This window comes from Bos indicus, chromosome 10, assembly GCF_029378745.1.
Source record: "Bos indicus isolate NIAB-ARS_2022 breed Sahiwal x Tharparkar chromosome 10, NIAB-ARS_B.indTharparkar_mat_pri_1.0, whole genome shotgun sequence".
Taxonomy (NCBI): domain Eukaryota; kingdom Metazoa; phylum Chordata; class Mammalia; order Artiodactyla; family Bovidae; genus Bos; species Bos indicus.
Genome location: NC_091769.1, coordinates 37,642,668 through 37,662,904, shown reverse-complemented (window position 1 = coordinate 37,662,904; position 20,237 = coordinate 37,642,668). Strand labels below are relative to the sequence as shown.

Here is a 20,237-nt window from a genome sequence, read left to right as displayed (position 1 = left end):
TCTCCACCCACCCTAGAACATATTCAAGAAATTAAAAGTAGACTTCCTTAGTGGTCCAGTGGTTAGGACTCCATACCTGCAGTGCAGGGGGTGCGGGTTTGATCCTTGATTGGGGGAACGAAGATCCCACGTGCCATGTCATGTGGCAAAAAATTAAAAAAAAAGAAAGAAATTAAAAGTTCCTGTACCCAGGCAGAGAATTCCAAGGCAGCTAGAGGAGAGTCCTGCTCAGACATGACTGTGCCTCAGGGAGCAGGGAAGTCTCTTCCATCTGAGATTTGCAGCCACAGGAGATCCTTGGGAGAAGGGTAGAATGGCCAAAACCCACTGAGCCCTAGATGGATCTCTGTGGCTTCACTCTGCCTGGTGATATGACAGCTTTAAGAGGTAGCCTGGAGCCCTTTTCAAAGTGAGGGGTATATGAGGAGCCAAGGCTTTTGACATCTCAAACTCTTCCAGATTTTAGTCTTTAGAGGACCCAGACCATGTGAACAGAAAGGGAGGGGGGCAGGAGGTTCATAAACCTCTCAGTTTTGGACCAGGGAAACCACTTGAAATGACTCTTGTGGCATTACATTATGCATTCCCAGCTATTCCACTACTGGCCATCTGTCCAAAGGAAAGTGTCCTGGATGGACACAAAGATGTATCTAATAGGATGTTAGCTGTAACATTTAAAAACTACAGCCAAAACAGAAAAAGAAAATATTTAAATTCCCAATAATAAGTTATGGGGTAAAAAAACTACAATTTATCTGCATGTTGGACTATTGTACAGCCACGAAAAATGTTATAGAAGACACACTAAGAATGTGATTCTTGTTGACACATTAGGTATATAAAGCTAACTGAAAAAGAAGCATGCTGCAAAGAGGTACATACAGTATGACTGCATTTTTAAAATAAAGATTTAGATTAGGTGTATGCATAGAAAAACCCTAGTAGGACATATGCCAAATGTTATTATCCTCAGATAGGGAAAAAATAGGTTCATTTTTTCTCTGCTTTACTGTATAGCATGTATTACTTCCAAAACGACTAGAATACAAGCTCGGGGGGTGGGGCCGGGGGAGTGTGTGGAAACTGCTTGTTCCTTAGAATCCGACACAAATGGGAGAGAATTTTCTTTGTTTGTTAGAAGAGTGCCTAGTAGGAGCTCAGTAAATAAGTGTCAAATACATAAATGAACAAACTAGAAGGAGAGAAATACTTTACAAATAAATGAAATCTCTCTCATAAATATTTATGCCAGTTAATTCATTATCAGAGAAACTGCCTGGACCATGGAGTATGAAGGAACCCCTTCCCCTCCCCCGCCAGAGATTCCCTCCAAAAGCTGTCTCCCCCCCTTGCCTCAGGAGCCTTCGAGCGAGCAAGAGATTCCAACCCAGACCCCTGGAAGGCCCCAGGAGGAGCCCACGTGGGCGGTGCCGGCTGCTGAGGAAGGTCTGACACCACGCAACACACCCGGGCCATGCAGGTGGGAGGAGTACACACCCGAGTTGGTCTGTCATCTGAGCATCCCTCAGGGATGAGGTCTGAGTCCCTGAGCCGCGAGTTATCCATATTCCTCACCATCCGCTCAATCAACTCCCCCATTTTCAGCCCAGAAGGAGAGGTTCCATAGGTCATGTTTGTGCCATCCTGAGGCCCAACAGGGAGGGCAGGGGACAGTCCAGGAGAGGGAGAGAGAGTAACAAAGGAGGGTGATAGAAAGGGAAGGAGAGAGAAAGAAGGGAGGGGACAGACAAAGAAACAGAGGAGAGATAAGTAGAGCATGAATGGAGAAAAGATGGATAACAGTGATGCAGAAAGAAAATGTTTGTCCATGGGTGCTTCATCTTCCCAAGCTTTCCCATCTACTGGGTATACTAGGAGAGGAAGGAACAGGAATTCAGCTTGGGCCCCTTCCTCACCAACAGAGATAACCAAGACTGTTAGAATACATTGACTACTCCCCAGGGAGGGTGTATCTCCTGGCCAGTCTGCCATCCCCTTGCCCTTGGCTCTGGTCTCAGTTCACACCACTTCGCTGAGAGGTGGACTGCAGGCTGAGCTTCTCCCAGAGTACAACACAAAGCCTGGGTCCCACATGTGAGATCTGATCAAAGCTCAATGACTGGGAGGCTTTCTTAGGGAACTGGTAGGTTCAGGTCCATAGCCCAGTGTGTGGCCAGCTTATTAGGGGCATGCTGGAACTGAGAAACACCAGCCCCGGAGGCCTATTTCCACCTAAATTTTTGCATCTTTATTGAAAACCTCCAGAAACTTCTCCCTTGAGAAATTCCCAGTTTTCAAAGTTGAGAGCTACTTTTCTGCTTCCTAAAACAGAACGTTCACCCTGCCCCAGAGGAAAGCCCTGTGCTGCTGTTCACTGGGTAAGTCTTCCCAGTAACAGGCAGCTCCCTGTCCTGCACCCCATACTGCAGACTTACATCAATGGAGCAGCCCATGAGGGAACCCCTCTCGATGGCTTTCTTCATGATCTTGTACATGTCTCTGGGAGCATCCTTGATTTCAAAAAACTCTGTCACTCCTCCCGTGAAGTCCTCCATGGCCTCTGTAGTGTTCCCACCTTTCAGGGCTTCATACGAACCATGGAGCCTTAGAGATAGGATGAAGACTAGTCTGGGGTCACAGGGTTCCAGGAAACATGATCCAGGTACCCCTGGCTCCAGGACTTTACTCTTGGGTCCTGTGATGCTGTCTTGTCCAAATTCTCCAACAACTCTGTAAGCTTTTAAACAGATATTATGATTCCCTTTCTTCACAATAGAGAAACTGAGCCCCAGAGGCTGTGTGACCAGCTAAGGCCACAGAGAGGAGAAACACTGGGGCTGGAACCTTCTATTCCCACTTCCTGATACTCAAAATCTGAAGTAGGGCTCCATTAAAGCCATTAGTAGCTGGAGTGGAGCTTCTGAGAGGCAACATAGCTTTTCTTCACTTATTCTGAGCTCCAGTGTTATATGGCAGCCTGGATGGGAGGGGAGTTTGGGGGAAAATGGATACATGTATACATATGGCCAAGTCCCTTCACTGTTCACCTGAAACTATCACAACATGGTTAATCAGCTGTACCCCAATACAAAATAAAAAGTTTTATATATATATATATATACGTACATACATACATACATATGTGTATATATAGTGAGCTCAGGAGGTTGAGCCTACCAAGGCTCTGGGATTTGAGTTCCAGAGAAATAATGCTGGGATCCAGGATCTGTAGTGCCACCAAGAAGGGAGGATTAAAGAGCTCACTATGGAAACTAAAGATTTCCTATCCCCGTCTTACTTAGCATAAGCCTTCTCCAGCAGAGCACTCCAGAACTCATTGCGATGGTTGGATTTGGTGAAAACCAGTTGATTGTTGTAGGTTGGCAGGCAGTCATCAATAACCACGTCCACCCAGTCTCCATAGCGCCAGAACTGCACAGAAGCATCAAGCACAGTGCCATCCTCATATTACCAGTGGGAAATGTGTCCCTACCCCACATTCCTTTTGTTCACACTATTCTGGGTTCAGAGAAGGTGAATCTGTCTTTAAGTGGACTGTGAGCTCTTTGAGGGCAGCAAGTATGTTACAAAGCATTATGTCTCTCCCACACAGTCCAGCTCAGTACAGGGGATGGTAAGTACTCCGTGTGTATCTGAGGGCTTGAGATTTTCCTTCTGCTCTGTAGGTCTGGGAGGGCCTAGGTATCAGTATCATTTGTTATCTCAGCTGATCCTCATATGCAGTCAGGGCTGAGAAGCACTGGTCTAGGAGAAGGTGACATATAATTTATGTACTTCTTGATGACAAATAAGGTAGGAATGGTTGTTGAAGAAGAAGGATTGACATGGAAATGGAAGGTGACCCAGAATATACTCTGGTTAAACCAGGAACACTGTCCAGTAATCCCAATTCTAGATGATCTTTCTTGAACAAATCGGTTTTAACCCAAGAAAGCCAAAAGTAGTTTAATTTCCTTCTAATGACATTTACTCTCCTATGAACAAGAAGGCAAAAATCCGTGTGGTCTTTGTGTTTATGATCCTTTTGGTTTCAGATCTTTTAAATACCCAAGGGGAGTGAGCAGCTCAATGGCATAGGGGAAAAACAAAACTTGGGACCCTGCTGCCCTGTCTGCATTGGAATGGCAGCAGGAGTCTGATCCTAAACCTTCAGAGAAGACACTTTCTGAGGCCTTCCATCCTGGGATACAAGATCAACTGATGATCTGGGTCAGTCCAGGACACTGGGAGCCTTCAGGGCTGTTCAGAAGCCTCAGAACACCCGTAGATACAAGTGCCCACATACAAAGCTCATTTCAGTTCTGGGACAGCATGGGGTTTGGCTCTTTGCTAGGACAATTTGGATCCAGAAAGTTTCCAGTGTCTGAACTTATTCTGAAACCAAAAGACTCATTGCTGGGCCAAGCCAGAAGCCTGGTCCCCAGATTAACCAGACTTTTCTTCCAGAGCCCGGAAGGGGTAAATGATAGTGTGGGTATAGACCTGTGTTGGCATTTCTTTTGCAGCCTAAAGGGCCCTCTGGATTCCCAGTGCTAGTGTCTTAGGGATTTACTTGAGAAGGACTTCTGGTTATCACACAGAAGCCTGACAGCTGGAAAGGTAAAAATAGACCAACAGGCCAGCAAACAGGATATCTTCTAACCTTTCTGGGGCCTAACGGAAGGTGTAGGGGTTTGAGGGTAGGAAGAAATAAACAACTACTTCCTCACAGGCTTGAGGCCTGAAGAGGGTCACTGCCCACAGCCATAGCTGGCTGGGTGGGTGGGAATCTTTCCTGGAGCCACGGGGAAGTCAAGCCTGGGAGACCAGCGGTAGGTGGACAGCCCGCTGGTCCTCTTAACTACAGTCCCTTGACCTCACCTGGAAGTGAAAAATCCCCGCGTAGTTTTCGGTGAAACTCTGATCATGGGGTATGACCCGGAAAAGCAGACGCTTGTTCAAGGTCAGGCAAGCGATGGCTGCAAGAAACCAGCAGTCCCCTGCAGGCAAATACGTGGCACAGGTCACAGGAGGGCCCACACCTCCAGGGAGGAAGGAGACCCCATCCCCATTAGCTGCTCTGCTTTCTGGAGAAGGGCGTACACTGGGCTCTCACTGTCCTGCTTCAGATCTGACCTTACGGACATGTCAGCCAAGGAAAGGAGTGTGACTGCAGTCCCTGGACCATGCGATTAACAAGGTAACTTGCTCCCTCGTGACTGCTTTCCTGAAGGCTATAGGCAGTTCTTCTGTCTGCAGTATAAGCTCAGACCTCCATCTGGACCTCAGTGGAAACTGAGCAGTGGGAGTCATAATTGGGTCATTCTTTCTAACACCTGTAGGAAAGCTGCCTGCCCTGCACCTTTGCAATGTGACTGCAGAATCTGAGCATCTGAGATCCATCAGACCAGCCCATTAGTACTGTAAGGGAAAGCTGGTTAGTATTTGGAGGTGGCACTTTGCCCTGTTTGTGTGTGCGTGTATGTGTGTGAATGCCCAAGTGGCAGGCCAGGAACACTAACAGAACACAGGCTAGGTTATGCAAGGCCTTTGCTGTGCCGTGTGGGATGTCACGGCATCTTTGAGACTGCAGAGGGGAGGCTGAGAGCCTCCACAGGCCTCCTCCCACCACCACTACCACCTCCCCACTCCCCACCTCCCAAGCAGCCAGCCTTTCCTCTGAAACAGTGTGTCGGTTGGAAGGCCCAGGTTATTAGCTGGCCAGGGCTCTGCAGGCAGCCTTCCTTCAAGTGCAGGAAGTCAGATATTCAAAACCTCTTCAGCCTTTCCTTCCAGGACCAAATTAGCTAAATTCCTTTCATTTGGCCTTGAGTGCCCCTTTTCCCTCAAGTTCTAAATTGTGTCTGTTGATGTTTGTTTCCTCCAACTTTACTTCACAGAACTTTCCTCCAGTTTGCAGTAAAGACAATACCTTCCAAATAAGAGGCTGAGACAGAGGAAGCAGCCAAGCTAATTAACCAGACAGAAAATTGGATGCTTATCCACATGGCACGTGTTGTCTTTGTTGAAAAGCTTCTTTAATACGGAGCTATTCTAGGGCAGTTTAAACAAGAGTTCGAGTTATGAAAGCAGTTTTTGTGAGCATATCGATTCTGCATGCCAAAGGGACATGCATGGCACACAATTTCAGAGCTGCCTTCTAAGGAAGGTTGTTGTTTAGTCTCTAAGTCATGTCTGACTCCTCGTGACCCCATGGACTTAGCCTGCCAGGCTCCTCTGTCCATGGGATTTTACCAGGCAAGAACGCTGGAGTGGGTAGCCATTTCCTTCTCCAGGGACTCTTCCTGACCCAGGGATCAAACTCCCATCTCCTGCACTGGCAGGCAAACTCTTAACCACTGAGTCACAAGGGAAGCCCTTTAAGGAAGGTGGGTCCTGCTAGAAACAGGGCTTTTGTCTTGCTGAGTGGGGTGTGTGAGTGTCCTGGAGACTCTGGAGAGGAGGCGACCTCCTGTTGTGACACAAGGCAAACAACTGATGAGAAAGGTGGGAGGGACAGAAATTAAATGAAGCAATCACCAACACAGAGCTGAATGAGTTTAAATAATGTTATCAAAACTACTTCCCCCAAATTCATTACAAGTAAAACCAGATTCGTGTCCCTTTACTTACTATAAAAGGATCATACCCCTTATCACCCCTTTGATTGTTTGGCTAAATAGGACCAGAGAAACTTTCCTACCTAGATCTCCTTGGCAGATGTCAGTTCTATTGGCTCCACCAACGATAAATCGGGGATTCTCACAAATTTCCTGTGAAGCAAAAAGGAAATAATAATAGTAGTAGTAGCTATTATTTACTGAGGTTCATATGCAGTACTGGCATCACATATCAGGAGTTTTACACACACCACTCATTTAAACCTCAGAAACGCCCATGAATTGGATACTACCGTTCTTATTTTTCAGATGAGAACACCAAGACTCAGAGAGGTTAAGAATTTGCCCAAGGACACACAGCTAGCAGGGAGGAGAAGCCAGATGCATGACTCCTTTTCTCATTGTTCCACACTGATCCCTCACAGTGATACATTGTCTGAGTAAGGAAGCACCTTGAGAGTTAGGGCAGTGTCATTACTTCCACAGCTTTGACCAAGGGACGGTAGAAAACACGGCTCTTGTTTTTTTTCTAAGCCAGGAAAAGAGGTGCAGGAGGGAAAGTAAGGATCTTTTTCCCTTGGATGTGGTAACATAGATATTTCCTATCAGCATGTGTCCCAAGGGCCACAGGACTTGAAAGCTGGGGAGAGCCAAGAATAAATTTGACATGGGCCTCGAAGGCCTCCCAGTCTGTTGGCAGGTGTATTTCTTTAATAACGCTAACCCAACATGACACCCTGGTCTCAGCAGTTTTCAAATCCAGGCACTGCCGGTTCTATGCATCCCAACAGAGGCCAACAGAGGGTGCTCTTGTGTTTGTTCGGATGTGTCATGCTTTGTATTTTAACTTCAGAAATAATTATAGATTCTGGGTTTTGGTTTTAACTTTGTCCTTCACGGCTTCAAGAAGCCTTGCTATCTTGGTGATATAGCCCTCTCTGTTTTTCTGTCTTCCCCAATACAACAACCCGGGTGAGTGAGCTCAGTGAGTGAATCTCCCTGAGCTCAAGGATCTGTCTCACCTACTAGATGGAAAGTCGTGCATAGATCACACCACACACACCACCCCCTTGAAGCTCTTATCAATGGAAGGATAAACCCCAAATAATAATTTTTTAAAAGGTTATCTATAGGGGAGGAAAGGATTAAGTGGTGAATATAGGGATGGAAGTAAAATTCTGAATATATCTGTTTTAAAAGAATTTTGACTTAGGAACTATGTACATTTTATAGAATTAAAAACAAAATTGAAGAAAATGCAATTTTAAAAAGCAATCTGTAACTGTGAAAGAATAAAATTCTTATTTTAAGCTACCAAGTTTATGGTAATATATTATAGCAGCCATAGGAGCCTCATACAAATGGCAAAAAGTGCATGGGAAAATGCTCAACATCACTAATCATAAGGGAAGTTCAAATTAACACTACAATGTGATACTACTACACACCAGACAAAATGGTTAATACTGAAAAGAGTAATAAACTGGTATACTAATTTTAGTGGGGAAAAAAGCAATCTGTAAAAGCTGAAAGCAGATTGAAGAAAAGGAACCTAACTGCTTATCAAATTGATGGCATGATCACATACATAAAATGAATTCTTACAAGTCACTTGCAATGTAAAATGTTGGCTGTTTATTCCTTTTGGGACATATCCTAAGTTCAGTTCAGTTTAGTCGCTCAGTTGTGTCCAACTCTTTGCGACCCTGTCTCTTTAATAATTTTCCACAGTTTTTTGTGATCCACACAGTCAAAGGCTTTGGCATAGTCAATAATGCAGAAGTAGATGTTTTTCTGGAATTCTCTTGCTTTTTCGATGATCCGACAGATGTTGACAATTTGATCTCTGGTTCCTCTGCCTTTTCTAAATCCAGCTTGAACATTTGGAAGTTCACGGTTCAGGTACTGTTTAAGCCCAGCTTGGAGAATTTTGAGCATTACTTTACTAGCGTGTGCTGCTGCTGCTGCTGCTGCTAAGTCGCTTCAGTCATGTCCGACTCTGTGCGACCCCATAGACGGCAGCCCACCAGGCTTCCCCGTCCCTGGGATTCTCCAGGCAAGAACACTGGAGTGGGTTGCCATTTCCTTCTCCAATGCATGAAAGTAAAAAGTGAAAGTGAAGTCGTTCAGTCGTGTCCGACTCTTAGCGACCCCATGAACTGCAGCGTACCAGGCTCCTCCATCCATGGATTTTCCAGGCAAGCGTGTGAGATGAGTGCAATTGTGCAGTAGTTTAAGCATTCTTTGGCATTACCTTTCTTTGGGATTGGAATGAAAATTGACCTTTTCCAGTCCTGTGGCCATTGCTGAGTTTTCCAAATTTGCTGGCATATTGAGTACAGCACTTTCACAGCATCATCTTTTAGGATTTGAAATAGCTCAACTGGAATTCCATCACCTCCACTAGCTTTGTTCATAGTGATGCTTCCTAAGGCCCACTTGACTTCACATTCCAGGATGTCTGGCTCTAGGTGAGTGATCGTACCATCGTGATTATCTGGGTCGTGATGATCTTTTTTGTATCTTCTGTGTATTCTTGCCACCTCTTCTTAGTATCTTCTGCTTCTGTTAGGTCCATACCATTTTTGTCCTTTATTGTGCCGATATTTGCATGAAATGTTTCCTTGGTATCTCTAATTTTCTTGAACAGATGTCTAGTCTTTCCCATTCTATTGTTTTCCTCTATTCCTTTGCATTGATCACTGAGGAAGGCTTTTTCTCTCTCGATATTCTTTGAACTCTGCATTCAAATGGGCATATCTTTCCTTTTCTCGTTTGCCTTTTGCTTCTCTTCTTTTTGCAGCTGTTGTAAGGCCTCCTCAGACAACCATTGTGCCTTTTTGCATTTCTTTTTCTTGGGGATGGTCTTGATCCCTGCCTCCTGTACAATGTCACAAACCTCCATCCATAGTTCTTCAGGCACTCTGTCTATCAGATCTAATCTCTTGAATCTGTTTCTCATTTCTACTGTATAATCATAAGGGATTTGATTTAGGTCATGCCTAAATGGTATAGTGGTTTTCCCTACTTTTTTCAATTCAAGTCTGAATTTGGCAATAAGGAGTTCCAAATTGGGAAAGGAGTACATCAAGGCTGTATATTGTCACCATGTTTATTTAACTTATATGCAGGGTACATCATGAGAAATGCTAGGTTGGATGAAGCACAAGCTGGAATCAAGATTGCTGGGAGAAATATCAATAACCTCAGATATGCAGATGACACCACCCTTGTGGCAGAATGCAAAGAACTAAAGAGCCTCTTGGTGAAAGTGAAAGAGGAGAGTGAAAAAGTTGGCTTAAAACTCAACATTCAGAAAACTAAGATCACGGCATCTGGTCCCATCATTTCATAGCAAATAGATGGGGAAACAATGGAAACAGTGGCAGACTTTCTTTTTTTTGGCTCCAAAATCACTGCAGATGGTGACTGCAGCCATGAAATTAAAGATACTTGCTCCTTGGAAGAAAAGCTATGACCAACCTAGACAGCAAATTAAAAAGCAGAGAAATTACTTTGCTGACAAAGTCTGTCTAGTCAAAGCTATGTTTTTTCCACTAGTCATGTATGGATGTGAGAGTTGGACTATAAAGAAAGCTGAGGGCTGAAGAACTGATGCTTTTGAATGGTGGTTTTGGAGAAGACTCTTGAGAATTCCTTACATTGCAAGGAGATCCAACCAGTCCATCCTAAAGGAGATCAGTCTTAGGTGTTCACTGAAAGGACTGATGTTGAAGCTGAAACTCCAATACTCTGGCCACCTGATGCAAAGCGCTGACTCATGTGAAAAGACCCTGATGCTGGGAAAGATTGAGGGCAGGAGGAGAAGGGGACGACAGAGGATGAGATGGTTGGATGGCATCACTGACTCAATGGACATGAGTTTGAGTAAACTCCGGGAGCCGGTGATGGACAGGGAGGCCTGGCATGCTGCAGTCCATGGGGTCGCCAAGAGTTGGACACAACTGAGAGATTGAACTGAACTGAACTTTGCTATCCCATGGACTGCAGCACACCAGGCTTCCCTGTCTATCACCAACTCCCAGAGCTTGCTGAAACTCATGTCCATTGAGTCCATGATGCCATCCAACCATCTCATCCTCTGTCATCCCCTCCTCCTGCCTTCAATCTTTCCCAGCATCAGGGTGTCTTCAGTGAGTCAGTTCTTCGCATCAGGTGGCCAAAGTATTGGAGTTTCAGCTTCAACATCAGTCCTTCCAATGGATATTCAGGACTGATTTCCTTTAGGATGGACTGGTTGGATCTCCTTGCAGTCCAAGGGACTCTCAAGAGTCTTCTCCAACACCACAGTTCAAAAGCATCAATTCTTTGGCACTCAGCTTTCTTTATAGTCCAACTCTCACATCCATACATGACTACTGGAAAAACTATAGCTTTGACTAGATGGACCTTTGCTGGCAAGGTAATATCTCTGCTTTTTAATATGCTGTCTAGGTTGGTCATAGCTTTTCTTCCAAGAAGCAAGCATCTCTTAATTGTATGGCTGCAGTCACCATCTGCAGTGATTCTGGAGCCCAAGAAAATAAAGTCTGTCACTGTTTCCATTGTTTCCCCATCTATTTGCCATAAAGTGATGGGACCAGATGCTATGATCTTAGGTTTTTGAATCCTGAGTTTTAAGCCAGCTTTTTCACTCTTCTCCTTCACCTTCATCAAATTGCTCTTTAGTTCCCTTTTGCCTTCTGCCATAATGGTGTTGTCATCTGTATATCTGAGGTTATTGATATTTCTGCCAGCAATCTTGATTCCAGCTTGTGTTTCATCCAGCCTGGCATTTCGCATGATAAACTTTGTATATAAGTTAAATAAGCAGGGTGAAAATATATGGCCTTGACGTACTCCTTTTTCAATTTGGAAACAGTCCATTGTTCCATGTCCAGTTCTAACGGTTGCTTTTTGACCTACACACAGATTTCTCGGGAGGCAGGTAAGGTGTTCTGGTATTCTCATGTCTTTAAGAATGTTCCACAGTTTTTTGGGATCCATACAGTCAAAGGCTAAACCTTACATCCTAAGGTCAACCCCCAAACCATAATGAAATGTGAACCATAATAAATAAAAATAATATTGTTACTACTTCAAAACTTTCACATGTAGGATAAAGTAAATAATGTACATTAATGTCATTAGGAATTAGGATATTTTTAGTGTAAAAGAGAATATGTAGGGGGCCTCCCTACTGACTCAGTGGTAAAGAATACACTTGCCAATGCAGGAGATAGGGGTTTGAACCCTGGTCTGGGAAGATCCCACATGCTCTCAGAGTAACTAAGTCCTTGAAACACAACTATTGAACCCTCGCTCTGGATCCAGTGTTCCACCACAAGAGAAGCCGCTGCAGTGAGAAGCCCGCGCACTACGAGAGAGTGGCCCCTGCTTGCCTCAACTAGAGAAAAGCCCACATAGCAACAAAGACCCAGCACGGCCAAAAAGAAGTAAACTTCAAAAAGAGATTTCATTAAAAAAGAAAATATGTAAAATTATAAAAGTGAATAACTTAAGTAAAAACCCAGCAATGTTAAAGTTGAGTTGGATATTTAAGTATAACTCATGATTCATTTTTGTCTAACAAAATTTTCTATCTCCCTGCACTAAAACAAAACATAAAAACTAGAAGCAGGAAAAATTTAGTAAAGAGAATATCAACTACCAGAATACGGTCTTTAAAAACCGTTTTCCCCTAATAAAATATAAAACTCTCATTATTTCAAATAAGACTCTTAAAAAGCAAAGCAATTAAGGTATAGTTAACATGTTATTTTTGTCTCCCCAGTATTTTGCATCCTTGCAATACATTCCCCCTCTCCTGAAATTATACCTCAGTTTTCAGCTGGAGAGCAACCCTACTGTCAGCACTCGTTCCAGTGGGCTTCCCCCTTCACCCAGCTCCACACGGCTGTTGGGGCAACTAGAGTGAAGGCGATTAGTTCAGGAATGGGCAGATGACCAAATCTAGGCCAAGAGATATGGGCCAAGTCTTTTGTTGTAACTATTGAGAAAGAAATACATTCTCCTCCAGGAGTTACTAAGCTGGAGAATGTCAGCCTGAAGCTGCTTGTGGCCATTTCTGCCCCTTTGTGAAGGTAACCTACTTGAGAGTAAAGACAGCTCAGAAGAAGCAGATGGAGGAGTGGGTGGAGAGGGCAGAGGTGATAAATAGACAGACAGATAATGTTAGGAAGTGTGCTTGACGTGGTTTGAGGCCTGGATTCCTCTAAACCCAATCATCACCTTTGAAAATTCAGTTATAGAACGTTTTTTGGTTTAAGTTAGTTTGAGTTGGGCCTCTGTTACTTGCCAACTGAGATGCTTGACTACTGAGTGTCCTGCCCCTCTTATAAGAGAACATATTATAGACTGACTCAAATAATGGAATTTTGGCTACATTTTTTAGCTGTCACAGGGGTAGCTTTCTCTCCTTGGGTCTACAGGTTCAGAAGCCTCGTCCCCCCATCTGCCACCAATTCCAGGGCTGACAACTTGGAAAGGCAGCAGCAGCTGCACTGCTTTCTCTCCCGTCTGCTTACAAGTCCAGGTATTTGAATGGAGTTACATTTTTTGCAATGGTAGAGATTCCCCAATATGCTACATTTACCTTCAATACTACCTCAGCTAAACTCAACAGACACTAATTGGACTTCTGAGTATGTACAGGGCTGGGGGATTGAAGGATATGATAAAAAGAGGAAATCATCCCTGCCTGCCCTCTGGGAAACCCCCAGCCTAGAGACCCTCAATTGTGTGTCCTCATGAGAGATGTCTGTTTGGTGAGGGTCAGTTAGCAAGCTTGTTGAGGATTAATTCATAGAATAGCTAGATTTGCCTAGATACCCTCCTCACTGCCCACTTTTCTGGAGTGTCTGAGACCTGTTTTTGTGGGTTAATATAAACAAAGGGTAAATCATGCTGGCTCTGTCACTTTAGCTTGGGGACCTAAGGCTTCTGGTCACTCCTTTGGCTATAATTTGGCATGAGACTGGATCTGTTAGTGATGGAGCCACAGCAATTAGCATCAGGTAACCATTTCCTCCATTTTTGAGTGCTGTGGTTTGCACAGTGTCTCCAAACATTTTTTTTATTGTATACCTCCATCATAAGAGCATTTTCCTGGTGGCTCGGATGGTAAAGAATCTGCTTGCAATGCAGGAGACCCAGGTTGGATCCCTGGGTAGGGAAGATCCCCTCGAGAAGGGCATGGCTACTCACTCCAGTATTCTTGCCTGGAGAATCCTATGGACAAAAGAGCCTGGCGGGCTACAGTCCATGGGGTTGCAAAGAGTCAGACACAACTGAGCAACTAACACTTTCACCTTCTTTCCATCATTGAAATGTTCTGAACACACAACTCTACAAAAGCATTTTTATTAGTTTTAAATTATCTGAGTGTATTATCCTAACATATAATGTGCATTATAAGATAAATAAAAACACGCATTTAAAAGGGTGGGCTAATATAGATGTAGGTAGGGGACTTCTGGTTTCAGCTCCAACATGCAAAGGGCTTGGAAGTCATCACTCCCTTCCTTACCACAAGAAAAAGCCAAACACCTGAAAACCAGTGACTTTGCTTGGACCCATCAGAGAATTGAGGTTAGAGGTCAACCCACTACACTGAAATAAAGATGCAAGTGAAACCAGAGAGTTATAGCCAAGATCTGTTTATCTGGGGCAGCAGCTGCCTAAGCCACCAACTGGGAGAAACACTGAAATAGTAACCTTGATGAATTTCTGGAAGCTGAGTGAGGACTAGCACAGAGTGAGAAACTTCTGGAGGCCACAGTCTTTAGAAGAACCCACCTCCCCCATACTTTCATGGTTTCTACCTCCAAAAATTCCACTAAGTTCTTATGGTGAAAATTCAAGAAAGATCCTCCTACAGGGGAAAAGGCTTTTCCCGTCTTACCTATGTTGTTCAGTTCAGTTCAGTTCAGTCGCTCAGTCATGTCTGACTCTTTGCCACCAGACCATTCAGGTATGACCTAAATCAAATCCCTTGATTATACAGTGGAAGTGAGAAATAGATTTAAGGGACTAGATCTGATACACAGAGTGCCTGATGAACTATGGACAGAGGTTCGTGACATTGTACAGGAGACAGGGATCAAGACCATCCCCATGGAAAAGAAATGCAAAAAAGCAAAATGGCTGTCTGGGGAGGCCTTACAAATAGCTGTGAAAAGAAGAGACGTGAAAAGCAAAGGAGAAAAGGAAAGATATAAGCATGTGAATGTAGCTGCTGCTGCTGCTGCTTAGTTGCTTCAGTCATGTCCAACTCTGTGGGACCCCATAGACGGCAGCCCACCAGGCTCCTCCGTCCCTGGGATTCTCCAGGCAAGAACACTGGAATGGGTTGCCATTTCCTTCTCCAATGCAGGAAAGTGAAAAGTGAAAGTGAAGTCGCTCAGTCGTGTCCAACTCTTAGCGACCCCATGGACTGCAGCCTACCAGGCTCCTCCGTCCCTGGGATTCTCCAGGCAAGAACACTGAAGTGGGTTGCCATTTCCTTCTCCAATGCATGAAAGTGAAAAGTGAAAGTGAAGTCGTTCAGTCGTGTCTGGCTCTTAGCCACCCCATGGACTGCAGCCTACCAGGCTCCTCCGTCCATGGGATTTTCCAGGCAAGAGTACTGGAGTGGGGTGCCATTGCCTTCTCCAAAGAATAGCAAAAAGAGATAAGAAAGCCTTCCTCAGCGATCAATGCAAAGAAATAGAGGAAAACAACAGAATGAGAAAGACTAGAGATCTCTTCAAGAAAATTAGAGATACCAAGGGAACATTTCATGCAAAGATGGGCTCGATAAAGGATAGAAATGGTATGGACCTAACAGAAGCAGAAGATATTAAGAAGAGGTGGCAAGAATACACAGAAGAACTGTACAAAAAAGATCTTCATGACCAAGATAATCACGATGGTGTGATCACTCACCTAGAGCCAGACATCCTGGAATGTGAAGTTAAGTGGGCCTTAGAAAGCATCACTACCTATGTTGGGGGAAGTATATTACTCCCACTCTAGCTCCCTCTAGTCTTTCTCACCAAAGAAGGGCAAAAAGCTATACCAGTGGAAAAACATGTGAAGGCCACAGCCCAGAGAGACAGGCCCATTAAAAGACAGAGCTTTAATCATTAGATTATAGAACACTTCCCCTCCCCCACTGTACTACCACATCAACAGGGCTCCAGTGAAATAACAGTGACTTACAGCTGAAAGAGCTGCAAGATGTAAGCTCGGATAAGTACTTAGGAAAGCCCAAAGTCAGGAGAGGAAACAAACCAAGGATATTAAAGGAATTTGAAGCTTCTGACATCTGCAGCTATAAGAAACAACCATAGCACAACCAGCCTCTAGCTGGCCTAACATAAATCCTCATGCCAGGGCTTTTCTAGTGGTCCAGTGATTAAGACTGCATTCCCAATGCTGGAGGGGCGGATGGGTTTGATCCCTGGCCAGGGAATTTCTGCACACCACTATGGTGTGACCAAAAAAAAATTCACCTCATGCCAAAGGATTATTTATCTCAGTTCTTATTACCCAAAACAATGTCTACTTTCAGCCAAAAACTACAAGAGATGTCAAAAGCCAGGTAAAAGCAGTCTGAAAAGGTAAAGTGCCAGGGACCAGCCCCGGCTGATCCAGGGAATTCGAAGCGGGGACGGCGTTGGCGAGGATCAGGAAACAACTGCTTAATTAAACATTTATTAAGGATATAAAGAGTGGTGAAATAAGGATAGCTCAGTGAAGAAATTCAGTGAAGAAAAGAGGCTGAATAAAATTCCAAAGCAGGGAATTTACGTCACCTACGAAGGCCACAGGCGTCCTCCCGTTCTCCCGAAGGAGAGGAGACACTAAGGCCTCCCCGGTCAGATCTTAGAAGCCCAGGCAAAATTAGTAGGCTTGACGAGCTTCCCTGCCTCAGAGGAAAAGTTCAGCTAGAAGGTGAAAGAAAGAATGACATGGGGAGACCAAATTCTGGTGAACAAGGCCCGCACTTTATTTTCCAAAGTAGTTTTTATACCTTAAGTTATGCATAGAGGATAATGGGGGAAGGGGTAGAGTCATGCAGTAAGCCAGGCTTTCTTCCTGCAAACATATCATATGCAAAAGTTTAGGTGATTTGCATCATCTTCTGCCCCAGAGGCCTTTTTCTCTAAAGGTGATTATTCTAAAGTCAGGCGCCAGCCTCCAAAAAGCATTAGATAAAGTTGCATTCCTACAGAGCAAAGGTGTGCTGGGCTATAACAAGAAAAAGAATTAACTCAAGGGTCCCAGGTTACAAACATTAAAGCTACTACTTACACCAATTATATTAATCAATACACTGCCAGGGACACAGCAGGTAAGGGATATGGAGACTTAGCAGCAAATATTGGCCCAACAAGTGAAAATCCCTTCACCAATACAATTTCTAATCAATCTTTTGACTGCTCAAAGGAATCTGTATTTAGACAGTTTAGAACATCTCATGCCTCTCACAGTTTGGAGGCTCTGAGCAATCACATGTGGCCGGAAAAACCTATTCAGGCAGGCTAGAGGACTTCCAAGGGAGTTTGTAGGTTGAAACACTGTCACACCCAGGAATTATTAACTGGAGCTGTAAGCTAACTCTTTTTTCAGAGAGGTAGTGGGGGACAGCCCCCCGTAAAGTCAGAGGTGTAGGTGAAAGCACAAAGCAGAAAGTAGGCAGACTCTGGTTTTGGGGGTATATGCTCGAGAATTTCCAGGGGGACTCCTGAAGCTCGAACCCGCCTTTGCATATGCCGAGCCTCCTTCCTCATGACCTTTGTCATGGGCGGAGTTCCTCACGCTGTGATAGAATTCCAGTTGAGCTATTCCAGATCCTGAAAGATGATGTTGTGGAAAGTGCTGCACTCAATATGCAATATGCACTCAATATGCAATATGCCGGCTCCCGGCAGTAAAGCAAACATCAGAACTAGATTCAGATATGACATAGATGTTGGAATTACCAAGTAGGGGATTTAAAATAATTATGACCAGTGTGTCAAAAGGTGCTAATGGAAGAAATAGACAGCATTCAAGAAAAGGTTGGTAATATAAGCAGAGCGATGGAAATCAAGAAAGAATCAAAAGGAAACGATAGAAATAAAAAATATTACAACATATATTTGATGGATCCATCAGTAGATTAGACAAAGACAAAGACAAAAAATCAGCGAGATTGAAGATAAGACAATAGGAATTTCCTAAAGTGACATGCAAAGAGAAGAATATAACAACAACAAACAGAGCAGAACATCCAAGAATGGTGGGACACTCAAAATGTGCAACACATGCATTATTGGAATACTGGAGGGAAAAAAAACAGAGCAGAAGAAATATTAGAAGTAATAATGCCCAAGAACTTTCCAAAATTAATGACAGATAACCAAATCACAGATTCAGGAAGCTCAAGGAACATCAAGCAACATAAATGCTGGCAAGATAAAACATAACTACACTTAGGCATATCATATTCAAACTGCAGATAACCAAAGATAAAGAAAAGATCTTGAAAGAAGCCAAGAGGGGGGAAATGCTCTACAGGAAAAGAGACAAGAATTATAGCAGACTTTTCTTCAGAAACCATGCAAGCAAGAAAGATCGGATTGAAATATTTAAACTGATACAAAAACCCATCAACCTAGCATTCTATATGCAGAACATTAATCTTTCAAAACTGAAGGACAGGGACTTCCCTGGTGGTCCAGTGGTTAAAAATGTGCCTTACAGTGGAGCGGATGTGGGTTTGATCTCTGGCTGTGAAACTAAGATCCCACATTCCACCGGGAAACTAAACCTGTGTTCTATAGCTAGAGAGAAACCTGTGCACCACAACAAAGATTCCATCTGCCACAATTAACGCCTGATGCAGCCAAAAATAAATGAATTTTTTAAAAACTGAAGGAGAAATAAAGGCTTTTCAGACAAATAAAACCACAGGGAATTCATTTCCAGAAGACTTGCCTTTCAAGGAAAGTTAAAAGAAGCTCCTCCAGCAGAAGGAAAATTATTTAGAACAGAAACCTGGACCTATATAAAAAAAGGAAAAGCATCAGAGAAGGTATAAATGAAGGTAAAATAAAGCTTTTATTTTTCTTATTCTTAATCTAAAGATAACTTTATTTAAAGTAATAAAAACAAAAACATGTTGAGTACTTATAGCATATGGTAAGTGAAATGCGTGTTAGTAATGTCTCGAGGGAAGGAAGGGAGAAATTGGGTACTTTCTATTATAAGGTACTGGCAGAAAGTGAAGAGGAACTAAAAAGCCTCTTGATGAAAGTGAAAGAGGAGAGTGAAAAAGTTGGCTTAAAGCTCAACATTCAGAAAACAAAGACCATGGCATCTGGTCCCATCATTTCATGGGAAATAGATGGGGAAACAGTGGAAACAGTGTCAGATTTTATTTTGGGGGGCTCCAAAATCACTGCAGATGGTGACTGCAGCCATAAAATTAAAAGACCCTTACTCCTTGGAAGAAAAGTTATGACCAACCTAGATAGCATATTCAAAAGCAAAGACATTACTTTGCCAACAAATGTTCATCTAGTCAAGGCTATGGTTTTTCCAGTGGTCATGTATGGATGTGAGAGTTGGACTGTGAAGAAAGCTGAGTGCCAAAGAATTGATGCTTTTGAACTGTGGTGTTGGAGAAGACTCCTGAGAGTCCTTTGGACTGCAAGGAGACCCAACCAGTCCATTCTGAAGGAGATCAGCCCTGGGTGTTCTTTGGAGGGAATGATGCTGAAGCTGAAGCTCCAGTACTTTGGCCACCTCATGCAAAGAGTTTACTCATTGGAAAAGACTCTGATGCTGGGAGGGATTCGGGGCAGGAGAAGGGGATGACAGAGGATGAGATGGCTGGATGGCATCACCAACTCGATGGACGTGAGTTTGAGTGAGCTCCGGGAGTTGGTGATGGACAGGGAGGCCTGGCATGCTGCGATTCATGGGGTCGCAAAGAGCTGGACACGACTGAGCGACTGAACTGAACTGAGACTGCATATATCGGAGAAGGCAATGGCAACCCACTCCAGTACTCTTGCCTGGAGAATCCCAGGGATGGGGGAGCCTGGTGGGCTGCTGTCTATGGGGTCGCACAGAGTTGGACATGACTGAAGTGACTTAGCAGCAGCAGCAGCAGCAGCAGCAGACTGCATATATGGACTTCCCAGTGGCTCAGATGGTAAAGAGCCAGCCTGCCATACAGGAGACCCAGGCTCAATCCTGTGTCAGGAAGATATCCTAGAGAAGAGAATAGCTACCCACTCCAGTATTCCTGCTGGAGAATTCCATGGATAGGGGAGCCTGGAGGGCTACAGTCTATGGGGTCGCAAGGAGAATACACATTTCTGCTCTCAATATCACATGGAAGAGTCACTAAGACCACACTCTGGGCTATAAAACACACTTTGACAAATTTCAAAGAATATAAAACATACAAAGTATGTTTTCAGATGACAGTGGAATGAAAATAGAAAGCAATAATGAAATAACTGAAAAACCCCAAATTATTTGGAAATTAAATGACACAATTCTAAGTAACACACAAGTTAAAGAAGAAGTTCCAGGAGAAGTTACAAATTATTTTGAACT

General features: G+C 43.9%; 1 protein-coding gene across 2 annotated transcripts in view; it reads right to left on the bottom strand.

Moving 5' to 3' along the window:
- Positions 1-20,237, bottom strand: part of CAPN3 (calpain 3) — a 56,090-nt gene that overhangs the window by 19,696 nt on the left and 16,157 nt on the right. For both annotated transcript variants that reach the window (XM_019968598.2, XM_070797346.1), the window contains exons 2-6: positions 6,704-6,773; positions 4,882-5,000; positions 3,299-3,432; positions 2,436-2,604; positions 1,498-1,644 (exon numbers count right to left, since the gene is read on the bottom strand). In XM_019968598.2, the coding sequence (XP_019824157.1) occupies positions 1,498-1,644; positions 2,436-2,604; positions 3,299-3,432; positions 4,882-5,000; positions 6,704-6,773 (639 nt within the window). The remainder of the gene's footprint in view (positions 1-1,497; positions 1,645-2,435; positions 2,605-3,298; positions 3,433-4,881; positions 5,001-6,703; positions 6,774-20,237) is intronic.